This window comes from Xenopus laevis, chromosome 6L (assembly GCF_017654675.1).
Source record: "Xenopus laevis strain J_2021 chromosome 6L, Xenopus_laevis_v10.1, whole genome shotgun sequence".
In the NCBI taxonomy this organism is placed as follows: domain Eukaryota; kingdom Metazoa; phylum Chordata; class Amphibia; order Anura; family Pipidae; genus Xenopus; species Xenopus laevis.
The window spans coordinates 9,491,799-9,506,147 of NC_054381.1; the positions used below are offsets into that span (position 1 = coordinate 9,491,799).

At 42.7% G+C, this 14,349-nt stretch overlaps 1 protein-coding gene across 1 annotated transcript in view; it reads right to left on the reverse strand.

Moving 5' to 3' along the window:
- The window catches only part of vipr1.L (vasoactive intestinal peptide receptor 1 L homeolog), a 141,180-nt gene extending 130,513 nt beyond the window's left edge, over positions 1–10,667 (reverse strand). Inside the window, exon 1 of the mRNA XM_018267074.2 lies at positions 10,357–10,667. Within this exon, the coding sequence (XP_018122563.1) occupies positions 10,357–10,413 (57 nt within the window). The 5' untranslated portion in view covers positions 10,414–10,667. The remainder of the gene's footprint in view (positions 1–10,356) is intronic.
- Between the last annotated feature and the right edge of the window lie 3,682 nt (positions 10,668–14,349).

Here is a 14,349-nt window from a genome sequence, read left to right on the forward strand (position 1 = left end):
TAGATAACAGATAAGTACTACTATAGTTTATATAAACAAGCTGCTGTGTAGCCATGGGGGCAGCCATTCAAGCACAGGATACACAATAGATAACAGATAAGTTCTGAAGACTCCTATTATATACTACAGTTCATCTGTTATCTGATGTGTATCTTGTGCCTTTTCTCCTTTTTCAGCTGTGAATATAAACTATAATAGTACTTATCTGTTATCTACTGTGTATCCTGTGCTTGAATGGCTGCCCCCATGGCTACACAGCAGCTTGTTTATATAAACTATAGTAGTACTTATCTGTTATCTACTGTGTATCCTGTGCTTGAATGGCTGCCCCCATGGCTACACAGCAGCTTGTTTATATAAACTATAGTAGTACTTATCTGTTATCTACTGTGTATCCTGTAATATCTCTTCTGTGGGGACAGGGGATACTGTGGTAGAATATTCTAGATAAAAAGGATTGTGGGTGCCAGCATGTGCGTAGGGTGGATGTAAGTGCAAAGGCAGGGGGTGTGGGTTGGGGAAGCTGGGTGCAAATCTTACACAATGGCCTATGGGTCTATAGTAGTGATGGGCGAATAAATTCGCCTGGTGCAATTTTTTGGACGCAAGTCAGAAAAGTCGCTTACATCAAAACCGCCACGCGTCAATACTATTCGGACGTCCATTGACTTTAACGACGGCGTCAAAATTGATGCGGGCGTCAATTTTCCAGTTTTGCTAATTTATCACCGTTTTACGAATTTCGCTGGAAATTCGTGAATTTTTCGGCGAAGCGAAATGTAGAAATTCGCCCTTCACTAGCCTATAGGTATGTCTCTGGGCGGGCTGTGTCCAGGCAAAGGGGTGTCAGGCATGTAGATATCCCAGCAGGCTCAGAGTGATTGGCTGTGTAACCACTGATCCCCATGTGGGGATACAACACATGGGAGAATCGTATCTGAGACCTCGAAGTAGCAAGAAAATAATGATCTTACCTGCCGTCATACCCCTAATTCCCTATATTTCTAGGTCTGCTCTTCCTTGCTTCACGTTCCTTATCAGGAGAGCGTATAACTTGCATAAAATCCGAATGTAAACTAACGACATGTTAATGCAGATTCTGCAACCCAGAATCATTGCTTGTAAATGTAAATGATTCACGGCTGAGTCCCTAGGAAAGATCACATTCAGTAGCGCAGGAAGGTCGGTATAACTAGTCTATAGCTGTTAGACTGTTAAAGCTTTAGCAGTTGCGACTCTCTAATAAAAATAGGGATGACGCATTCGTCTGACGCCTGGGACTCTGCCTGCAATAAATGCGTGTCGTCAGACATGGGGGTTAAATAATATGCGATTAGTTGTTTCCAAGCTACAATGGCTCTACTCAGAGATGTCTTTATTGGGGGTCACATAGGGGAGACCCCTTAGGGTCCCAAAGGGCATCAGTTGTAGGTATGAAGAGCAATAGGATAGTAGGTATAGACAGACATGATAATAACACCAGGATAATCCAGAGACCGTAGAGCAAAATTATTGTTCATCCTTTAGTTAACTTTTAGGGGGTTATTTACTAAACTCTGAATGCAAAATATATTAAGCCCCGAGGATGGAAAAGTCTGAATCTGAAAATCCAGCATCTCAGACCTGTCGAGGTTCCATATAAGTCAATGGGAGAAGTCCCAATGATTTTTTGATGTGCGTTGGGTTTCGTGCAATACCCCAAATTTTTCGGAGTTTTCAGGCGAAAAGCATAAGAGTTTTGGGGTGTTAAATCGGAAAAAAATCTTGAAAATCAGATTTTTTTCCCGCAAAGCAAATTTTCAGGAAAATGTAATAATAAATAAGCGGAAAAAACCCAAGCGGATTTGATCGGAGTTTGTGGCAGAAAATATTGAGATAGATTCGGACCTTTGATAAATAATCCCCTTAGTTGATGCAGAGAGCGATATTCTGAGACAATTTGCAATTGGTTTTCCTTTTTTATTATCTGTGGTTTTTGACTTATTTAGCTTTTTATTCAGCAGTTTGCAATTTCACCGATATTGTTGCTAGGGTTCAAATTCCCCTAGCAACCAGGCATTGATTTGAATAAGAGACTGGAATATGAAATAGGAGGGGCCTGAATAGAAAGATGAGGAATAAAAAGCAGCAATAACAATACATTTGTAGCCTTACAGAGCATTTGTTTTTTGGATGGGGGTCAGTGACCCCCATTTTGAAAGCTGGAAAGAGTTAGAAGAAGGCGAATAAAACTATAAAAACATAAATAATAAAGACCAATGGAAAAGTTGCTTAGAATTGGCCGTTCTATAATATTCAAAGAGTTATCTTAAAGGTGAACCACCCCTTTAAGGCAGTAGGGCAAGATAGACAAATATGCAGATGCGGTGGGGCAGTTGGGTCATTCCAACCATCACAGTCCATGGGCCGAGCAGGGGGATACCGAACACTTGATACCAGTTGTTGCCCAAACTGCAGCCCTTTTACTCCCAACCGACACTTACAGTAAGTAGAATTATCCTTTACTGTATACTACTGATGGGCGAATTTCTCCCGTTTCGCCAAAAAAATTAGCAAATTTCCTGCAGAATTCGAGAAACGGCAAAAAAGTTGTGAAACTCGAATTTTGACACCCGTGTCAAGTTGTGTAAATTCTTACGGCTGCGTTAATTTCGCGTTAATTTTGACGCCGACGTTAAAGTCAATGGGCGATCGAATAGTGTTGACACAACGGTTTTGCCGCAGTTGACTTTTCCGACGCACATCCAAATTTTTTTGACGCCGAAGCATTTTCGCCAGCGAATTTTCGCTGGAGTTTCGTGAAATTATTCACCGGCGGCGAAACACAAGAATTCGCTGCGAACACTTGATACCAGTTGCCCAAACTGCAGCCCTTTTACTCCCAACCGACACTTAAGTAGAATTATCCTTTACTGTATACTACTGATGGGCGAATTTCTCCAGTTTCGCCAAAAAGTTCACGAAGTTCCTGCAAAATTTTGACTCCTGCGTCAATTTTGAAGCCGACGTTAAAATTGAAAGCCGACGTTAAAACTCAAATTTTGACGCCCGCGTCAATTCGCGTCAATTTTGACACTCGCGTCAATTTTAATGCCGACGTTAAAGTCAATGGGTATAGTGTTGATGCGCGACGGTTTTGACTCGATCAACTTTTCTCACGTGCGTCCAAATTTTTTTGACGCCGCTGCATTTTCGGCAGCGAATTAATTTGCTGGTGGCGAAACGTGGAAATTCGCTGCAAATTCGCACCTGAATTTTTTCTACCATCACTACTGTATACCCTTTATTTTATTGGCACCTTAGCAGCAGGTTTCAAGGGGCAACATGCACCCGGGTTCAGCTTTAGTTCAATCAATCAACGAATTGTATTAATAACTGCAGAACAGTGAAATTGAAAGGTCTCTCATTTTGAACTGGATCCCATATCCAAACTCTTTCAGATCAATTGTGGGAGGAGAAGAAGTCAGTTCATCAAATTATCACCCGCATTTCAATCTATGTATAATGAACTCCTCCTTATCTAAAACACAGGCAGCAAAGGGGTGGGATTGTTTATACAGGGCTCATCATTTTTATTTAAAGGGCACACGGGACATTTTCCCTTTGTCATATTATGGCCAACAGGGGAGAAGCTGGAGACAATGACAAGGGGTGACTGTCCATACAATGAAAGAAAACACATTTTTGTCCAATTTGGGGGGCAAATCATGTTGATCTGATATTTAGGCCTATAGGACAAGGACCTCATCAGCTGCTCGATATGTTCCTGCCCTGAAAGAGCTTTCAAATCTGGAGCCAGGGGCGTAACTACATGAGGCCCTAATTTATATACAATTTCAATAAATATTGGTAAAACAGGTCAATCTCTAGACATTTTGGGGCCTACATGATAATTTGCAGAGGGGCCCAGTAATATCTAGTGACACCACTGCCTGGAGCTAATGTCATCTTATGTATTGGCAGCTTAGAACTGCAACTGACAGTTTTATAGAAGCATCTCCTTAACCCCTTCCCTGCCGTGGCTCTTTGATCTCACTGTGCTGTCTGTTTACTGGGAACATGCGGCAGATCAAGATCAAAGGGAAAGCTGGACATGTAAGAACTACATGCGCCGGCAGTCAGCTCGCTGGCGATTTTACGATTTACGCCTGGCGTAAAGTAGTATATGTATTATCAATGCTGTCTTAAAGGGCAAGTGTGACGCTCTTTTCAGAAAAATAGCAACACTATCCTTTCCTGTGACTGTGGAACTGGGGATGCTGGGAATTGGAGTCCAGCATTCTTCATCCCTTAGCGGATCTGTACAATAAACTCTGGGAAAGGATATTTCGAATAGTTTTTTTTCCTGCTTTCGCCCCTGTTTCAGCACATTCCAGTTTAACAAAGAGAAATGACCCCGTCGCAAGAGCCTTTAAGAAAGAATAAGCAGAAGATGATTGAGGAGCTCTTGGGAGCCATTTATAAGCTGGCTGTGCGAATGGTATATACATATATATATATATATACAACTATGTGCTCTATAAAAGGCGTGTGCAAATATTTCAGCCCTGCCACCGAGCGAGACTTTACAGCAGATTAAACACCTTGTCAGTTTTATGAGAGTGTCCCAGGGAATGTTACTTTGGACATTGTTCTATGGAGACTCCAGGTAGGCACGTGACCCCGGGCTCCCACAGCGTCTGCCAAATAAAATACAACTAAATCCCCCTTTTTTTATGATGGTACTGGCGCTCAGCACCTATTACAAAGCAGTTGGCTGAAGAGCAAGGAGGGAGCCGCAGCAGAGTAAATACACTTAAAGCATTCCAAGTCCCGAGCTAAAAACAGGTTAAACTCTATAGCGCCTGGGAAAGTTCTAATTATGTCGCTGGATATCGTCATCATCATCAAGAAACAACACGGATTGGTATCCCTGTGTGTATATGTAGATATATTAGATCCTTGTTTAACCCAAACTATAGGTGGAGGTCTGACCGGGTCAGATGAAAAAATATTAATATAGTTTAAGAAAAAAAGAAACCCCACCAAATAGAAGTTTCTATACCTATACCAAGTCAAATTGAACCATAAATTGCAAAATCAGGCTGATTAATGATAATAATAATTCCTTAATAAAAGTGCTGGTTATTAAGTTAAATGATTAATTTTCACTTTATTTATTTGCACCAGCACTTTATTTAACTTAATAACCAGCACTTTTATTAATGAATTATTATTATCATTAATCAGCCTGATTTTGCAATTTATGGTTCAATTTGACTTGGTATAGGTATAGAAACTTCTATTTGGTGGGGTTTCTTTTTTTCTTAAACTATATTAATCGTCATCATCATCGTTTATTTCTACAGAGTCAGCAAGTTAAGCAGCACTTTACAAATCATTTATAACAAACAGGGGGTCTGAGAGCTCTGCTCGCAAGAGCTTACAATCTAAAACATTCAAGAGGAATAAAACGTAGAGACATAAAACTGCAGCCCCCCTCTAGAACTATCCCATGATCCCTTTGTTGAGGGTATCAAAGACGGCCCCCCCCTCCAGGAGAGTCTATACCCCTATAAAGGTATGGGATCCGTTATCCCAAAACCCATTATCCAGAGAGCTCAGAATTACGGAATGGCCCTCTCCCATAGACTCCCTTTTATCTAAATAATTGAAATTTTAAAAAAAGATTTCCCTTTTCTCTGTAACAATAAAACAGTACCTTGTACAGGTATGGAATCTGTTATCCAGAAACCTGTTATCCAGAAAGCTCCGAATTACAGAAAGGCCGTCTCACAGACTCCATTTTATCAAAATAATACAATTTTTTTTACATGTTTTTTTTTTTTTTTTTTTAACAGTAGCTTGTACTTGATCCCAAATAAGATATTATTAATCCTTATTGGAAGCAAAAAGTCTACTAAGATATAATGAATCCTTATTGAAAGCAACACCAGCCTATTGGGTTTATTTCATGTTTACATGATTTTCTAGTAGACTTATGGTATGAAGATCCAAATTACGGAAAGATCAATTATCTGAAAAGCTCCTGGTCCCGAGCATTCTGGTCCCCTACCTGTACTTGATCCCAACTAAGATATAATTAATCCTTATTGGAGGCAAAACCAGCCTATTGGGTTTATTTAATGTTTAAAGGAATTACTAGCAGACTTAAGGTATGAAGATTCCAAATTACGGAAAGATCCGTAATCCGGAAAACCCCAGGTCAAGCATTCTGGATAACAGGTCCCATACCTGTATTTATGCTGCTCGTGTACTGACAGATTCCTGGGTTCAGCTGAATCCTTAGAACCAAATTTGAACCCGTAAAGTCATGTGACGTTATACTAACGAGCAATTGCAGGTGGCGTTTTTTTTCAGGGGATGCAAATTTGAATATGCAGATTAGGGTTTGCACTGGGTATTCCATATTCAACCAACCCCCCAAAACATATGTATATGGTATATCCCATAAATCTACTGACCTTGATATGTATAGAATAAGTGGAAGCTCATAGAGCAGGTACAGCACCGAGTATAACACCCTCACTCGTTACACAATGGTGATCACACTCACGTGACTTGTGATTAAACCAGAAAACTTTACAATATCTGCAGCCGGAAACTGGTTGGAGCTCTAAACCGATTTACCACTGAGCAATCGGGCAGTGATGGAGTTAATGAACTGCCAAGTGCCACTGAGAAGATGTTTTATTGGCTAGACCCTCTTTTAACCCCTTCGACGCCAGTTATCTCTACTTAAAGGAGAACAGCGGAGGGCAGTGTTGTGTCTGCCAAACTATCAATAATATAATAAGGGCATAGTAATATCTGTTACTATTAACGATGATGTTTAGTAACAATAATCGCCTCCAAGATATTCTACAAGGCACTAATAAGGAAGAACAGGAGCTCGTCCAGTATAAACCAGCAAATAAATGGTAAAACCAAAACTAGGGATGCACCGAATCCAGGATTCGGTTCGGGATTCGACCGGGGTTTGTCCTTTTTCAGCAGGATTCGGATTCGGGCGAATCCTTCTGCCCAGCCGAACCGAATCCTAATTTGCATATGCAAATTAGGGGCGGGGAGGGAAATCGCGAGACTTTTTGTCAGAAAACAAGAAAGTAAAAAATGTTTTCCCCTTCCCGGATTCGGTATTCGGCCGAATCTTTCGCAAAGGATTCGGGGGTTCGGCCGAATCCAAAATCGGTGCATCCCTAACCAAAACAAAAAATCATGATACAGAACAAAGACCGCAACCTGCACGGCAACCCCCCAGAGAAGGACTCTAAAATAAATAACAATTATTATTATGAATATTACTATTAACGTGTCTTTTTAGAACGCCAACATATTGTACAAGCAATGGGTTGATACAAAGAGTATATGTACATAGTGACCAGTAACTGATACAAAAGGTAAAGCGGGCCCTGACCAAAAGAGCTTACAATCTAAAAGATTATCAAAGAATAAAGTTGGTTGGCAAGACAGCTATGACATCACCCGCTGCAACGTGACCTCAGAACATATGACAGAGATTCCAGGCATAACTCTGGCTACATCTGTAATACAATAATGCCCAGAGCATTGCCCCCCAGCACTGTTGCAATCTGTCTATTCCATTGGGGAGGATCTGTGCTGCACTGATAGAGGCGGCTCCAAGACATTCACAAATACACAATGACTTCTAAGAAAAAGACAACATCCTCCACCCAGTAGAGGTGCCTCAGTTCAGATCTTTATTTTTCTCTTCCCCCCCCCCCCGTGGCCTCATAAGTGTGGGAGCCCGTGAGACTGATAACGTGAGTGAGAGTTGCAGCTGATAAACTTATCAACAGGCTTCATCTCACATAGAGACGAGGAACAGCCAGCGAGTGGGACCCTATCAAGGAGGAACAGCCAGCGAGTGGGACCCTATCAAGGAGGAACAGCCAGCGAGTAGGACCCTATCAAGGAGGAACAGCCTGAAGTTCTGCTACAACTTGTACACGGCTTTTCCACTGCAACACAATGGAGTTTGCTCAGCCCTATTGTATAAGCTGCTGAATAACAAAGTGGGAAAATGCAGGACTACGAGGGACAGGACTTAACCACAGCACCTTCTTGGCAATATTGTGTTATTGTGCTGAAAGCAACAAACAAACCCACAACCTTGTGTTTCCTCTCTCACACTCAGTGCAGAGACTCACAATACCTGCCAGCAGTCGGGGGAATAAAGAGGGGGTGTATCAGAGTTTTTAGGCTACTTGTCCGGCACAACAGCCGCGTATAAAGGTAATTAAAGGTTTAATTGTACAATATTTGCAGTCTTAGCTATTAATCACTTATCTAGTATCAATGACATGAGCAGAGGAGGTTTTGCAGCAGCTGAAATCACCCAATATCCAGCTGGTTATCAAAGAGCACAAACAAAAACATGAGTCCATCTGTTTATATAAAAATAGACAACCAATATTTCTTCACCTCCAGCCCAGTTTATACATAAGACACCGGGCAACGTGCCACAAGCAACATGTCACACCAGGGAAGTGGCACGAGACATAGAGAGGCTTTGTCACTATAGAAAGAATAGGATGGAAGTGATACATTGTAACAACACAATAGTGATACACTGGGACACTATAGGAGCAATAGACTGGGACAACACAATAGTGATACACTGGGACAACACAATAGTGATACACTGGGACACTATAGGAACAATAGACTGGGACAACAGTGATACCCCGGGACACTATAAGAGCAATATACTAGGACAACACAATAGTGATACACTGGGTCAACACAATAGTGATACATTAGGACAACACAATAGTGATACATTGGGACACTATAAGAGCAATATACAGGGACAACACAATAATGATACATTAGGAAAACACAATAGTGATACATTGGGACACTGTAAGAGCAATACACTGGGACAGCACAATAGTGATACATTGCAACACTATAAGAGCAATACACTGGGACAGCACAATAGTGATACATTGCAACACTATAAGAGCAATACACTGGGACAGCACAATAGTGATACATTGCAACACTATAAGAGCAATACACTGGGACAGCACAATAGTGATACATTGCAACACTATAAGAGCAATACACTGGGACAGCACAATAGTGATACATTGCAACACTATAAGAGCAATACACTGGGACAACACAATAGTGATACACTGGGACACTATAAGAGCAATACGTTGGGACAGCACAATAGTGATACATTGCAAAACTATAAGAGCAATACACTGGGACAACACAATACTGATACACTGGGTCAACACAATAGTGATACATTAGGACAACACAATAGTGATACACTGGGTCAACACAATAGTGATAAATTAGGACAACACAATAGTGATACACTGGGACAACACAAAAGCGATACATTGGGACACTATAAGAGCAATACACAGGGACAACACAATAGTGATACATTAGGACAACACAATAGTGATACATTGGGACACTGTAAGAGCAATACACTGGGACAGCACAATAGTGATACACTGGGACACTATAAGAGAAATACACTGGGACAACACAATAATGATACATTGGGACACTATAAAAGCAATAGACAGGGACAACACAATAGTGATACACTGGGACACTATAAGGGCAATACACTGGGACAACACAATAGTGATACATTGGGAAACTACAAAAGCAATAGACAGGGACAACATAATAGTGATACATTAGGACAACACAATAGTGAAAATGATGACACCCATGGATGGTCTGACTCATATAATTTGCTCTCTATGGCACTGCCTACAGGAACCACATCTCACAGGATCTCCCCTACTTCACATCATAGACTCGCATACAGGGATGGCCAGGCTGGGGGTCTTCCAGCTGTTATTCCAGCAGCACAACTCTCTGTGTGCCCCTATAGTTTAACCAGAGCTGGGGGGGGGGCTCCTGATCCCCTAAATAAGGCTTGTGCTGCTCTGGGCAGACAGATAACAGCTCCTGCTCATCAAACCCCCTAGAGGGACCAGACAATGACAAATCACGATGACATCATAATTAAACACCAGTAACAATACTATTCACAAGTCATATTCTAATGTCACTGAGCATTTAGTCCTTTCCTAATCACATTGTGACACACTGCAGTTTCTCAGGATCAGCTGGGAACCCCTCCCCCCCAGTGGAATTCTAATGGTTAATGTAAAACATGAGTGGAGCAGAGAGAACTAGAAGAGACTGCAGCTATAGGGTTACTAGTGAATGGTTATCAGTATGTGATGAGACAACTCGCTGACACTTGGCAAGTCCAGACCCTACAAAGACCCATTAACCACTTAGGTGCCAAGTGATGTAGAAGAAGGGAAGTTAAAGGAAGATGCTACTTACAGTGGACATCAGGCAGGTGAAAACCCCCAGGAGAAGATCCTTTTTCCCAAATCCCATGTCTTCCTGAGCAGTTGCACTTATTTGGGGGGGTGTCTGATGACAGTTGCTCTCCTTGGTTCCCTCACTCTGAGCAACAACTAGTGACACACACAGAGCAGCAGCCACATAGGAGCATCCAGTTCTTGCACCCAAGTCCCCTTAGCTGACAGCAGAAATAATCAAATAAGCCGGAGGGAGAGTCAGGGATCCCGGGTAAGAGAAGCCACAGCCGCTGCAGGTCGCGCTCACTTGCACCACTCGCACTAACTGCCCATTGCTTTCTACTTTAATTAAGAAAGTCCAGGAGAGCCTGGGGACCAATCAAGGCTCAGGAGCTGCAGCCAATCAGCGCACGACTAGGGAGGGACTAGGCAGCAGTTTGGAGTGTGGGAAGCGGAGGAGCAGTCAGTGCTGGGCTGGCAGCGAGAAATGTGGCAGCGAGAGACGCGGAGTCTGAGCGCAGCGCTTTCTATGGATCCTGGGATATATAATGTCTGTAATATGTATATAACGCAGTGTGTGGAGAGTATATATATATACACTACACAAAAGCCATAAATATCTTGTAAATTATTTCCTTATAAACGGTGAGTTCTGATGTCATCAGTTATAAACGGTGAGTTCTGATGTAATTTCTGTCACATGACTCACTGAAATTTGTGTATTATAATAAATAAAGTACCCCCAGTTGCAAAATATGAGGATATTAGAAGTTACCTCGGAGTTCCATGACCTGTATAAAAACACTCGGCCTTCGGCCTCGTACTTTTATATGGTCATGAAACTCCTCGGTAACTTATAATATCCTTATATTTTACAAGAGGGGCTACTTTATTCACTATATATGCTGGTATGTAGCAAATAGTTTGTATGTAGCGCCCAGACTGTAGAACATTGGTTGTATGGAGCCTATCAATTGTGTGTAGGGAATGTTTGTGTGATATTCTGCATTGGGTGTATAATATAAGTGGGACACACGCTGCATGTAATAACTGTGGGACACTGCATCTGTAGAATGAGTGGGGCACCCTGTGTGTATAGAATAAGTGGGGCACACTGTGTGTATAGAATGAGTGGGGCACACTGTGTGTATAGAATGAGTGGGGCACCCCGTGTGTATAGAATGAGTGGGGCACACTGTGTGTATAGAATGAGTGGGGCACACTGTGTGTATAGAATGAGTAGGGCACACTGTGTGTATAGAATGAGTGGGGCACACTGTGTGTATAGAATGAGTAGGGCACACTGTGTGTATAGAATGAGTGGGGCACACTGTGTGTATAGAATGAGTAGGGCACACTGTGTGTATAGAATGAGTGGGGCACACTGTGTGTATAGAATGAGTAGGGCACACTGTGTGTATAGAATGAGTGGGGCACCCTGTGTGTATAGAATAAGTGGGGCACACTGTGTGTATAGAATGAGTGGGGCACACTGTGTGTATAGAATGAGTGGGGCACCCCGTGTGTATAGAATGAGTGGGGCACACAGTGTGTATAGAATGAGTGGGGCACACTGTGTGTATAGAATGAGTGGGGCACCCTGTGTGTATAGAATGAGTAGGGCACACTGTGTGTATAGAAGAATGAGTGGGGCACAATGTGTGTATAGAATGAGTGGGGCACACTGTGTGTATAGAATGAGTGGGGCACACTGTGTGTATAGAAAGAGTGGGGCACACTGTGTGTATAGAAGGAGTGGGGCACACTGTGTGTATAGAATGAGTGGGGCACACTGTGTGTATAGAATGAGTGGGGCACACTGTGTGTATAGAATGAGTGGGGCACACTGTGTGTATAGAAGGAGTGGGGCACACTGTGTGTATAGAATAAGTGGGGCACACTGTGTGTATAGAATGAGTGGGGCACACTGTGTGAATAGAATGAGTGGGGCACCCTGTGTGTATAGAATAAGTGGGGCACACTGTGTGTATAGAATGAGTGGGGCACCCCGTGTGTATAGAATGAGTTGGGCACACTGTGTGTATAGAATGAGTGGGGCACACTGTGTGTATAGAAGGAGTGGGGCACACTGTGTGTATAGAATGAGTGGGGCACACTGTGTGTATAGAAGGAGTGGGGCACACTGTGTGTATAGAATGAGTGGGGCACACTGTGTGTATAGAAGGAGTGGGGCACACTGTGTGTATAGAATGAGTGGGGCACACTGTGTGTATAGAATGAGTGGGGCACACTGTGTGTATAGAATGAGTGGGGCACACTGTGTGTATAGAATGAGTGGGGCACACTGTGTGTATAGAAGGAGTGGGGCACACTGTGTGTATAGAATAAGTGGGGCACACTGTGTGTATAGAATGAGTGGGGCACACTGTGTGAATAGAATGAGTGGGGCACCCTGTGTGTATAGAATAAGTGGGGCACACTGTGTGTATAGAATGAGTGGGGCACCCCGTGTGTATAGAATGAGTTGGGCACACTGTGTGTATAGAATGAGTGGGGCACACTGTGTGTATAGAAGGAGTGGGGCACACTGTGTGTATAGAATGAGTGGGGCACACTGTGTGTATAGAAGGAGTGGGGCACACTGTGTGTATAGAAGGAGTGGGGCACACTGTGTGTATAGAAGGAGTGGGGCACACTGTGTGTATAGAATGAGTGGGGCACACTGTGTGTATAGAATGAGTAGGGCACACTTTCTGTATAGAATGAGTGGGGCACACTGTGTGTATAGAATGAGTGGGGCACACTGTGTGTATAGAATGAGTGGGGCACACTGTGTGTATAGAATGAGTGGGGCACACTGTGTGTATAGAATGAGTGGGGCACACTGTGTGTATAGAATGAGTGGGGCACACTGTGTGTATAGAATGAGTGGGGCACACTGTGTGTATAGAATGAGTGGGACACTCTGTGTGTATAGAATGAGTGGGGCACACTGTGTGTATAGAATGAGTGGGGCACACTGTGTGTATAGAATGAGTGGGGCACACTGTGTGTATAGAATGAGTGGGACACTCTGTGTGTATAGAATGAGTGGGACACTCTGTGTGTATAGAATGAGTGGGGCACACTGTGTGTATAGAATGAGTGGGACACTCTGTGTGTATAAAATGAGTGGGGCACACTGTGTGTATAGAATGAGTGGGGCACACTGTGTGTATAGAATGAGTGGGGCACACTGTGTAGAAGGAGTGTATAGAGTATGTAAGTGAGGTAAACCCTGTGTATGTATATGTGTAAGTGGAACTGACATAAACAGAATCAGCTTGTGTCCCACAAATACAGTGTGTAGAGTCCTCATTTTATACAGGAAAGATGGGGGTTAAAGGGAGAGTGGTAGAAATGCTGAGTGGTCTCCAAGGGAAGCAGTAATATATTGCAGTTCAAGGAAGGCATCTCGAGTCCCTAGTGTAAATCAATTGCATGTGTCTAAAAAAAGCTTCTGAATGAAATAACAGGACCACGACTGGAAACCTGTGCAATGACATTCTGCCGAAAGGGTTAACTGTTCCTCATTCATATTTTACCAGTAGCTTTTTATAATGGGCATAAAAGTTTAACCAGTCCCAGGGGTAATGGCACCTGCATCCTCCTCTTCCTCATTGGATCATGTAATAGTATTCAGCTCGCATTTTTTTTATTATAAAAAAAAATACAGATTGTAAATTTGAAACCCCCAAATCTCTCCACTAGTGATGGGCGAATTTGTCCCGTTTCGCTTCACCACGAATTTCGTGGATTTCCTGCAAAATTAGTGAAACTGGCGAAAAATTCTGCAAACGCCGATTCAAAAATCACCAGCGTCAAAATGCAAAGTTGACGCCGGCGCCCATTAAAGTCAATGGGTGTCCGTTAACCGGCGTTGGAACCGTCACCGGTGTCAAAATTTTTTAGCCGCCAGCGAATTTTCGCAGCAAATTCACAAATTTATTTGCCCGTGGCGAAACTCGCAAATTCGCGCCTGGCCAATAAATTTGCCCATCACTACTCTCCA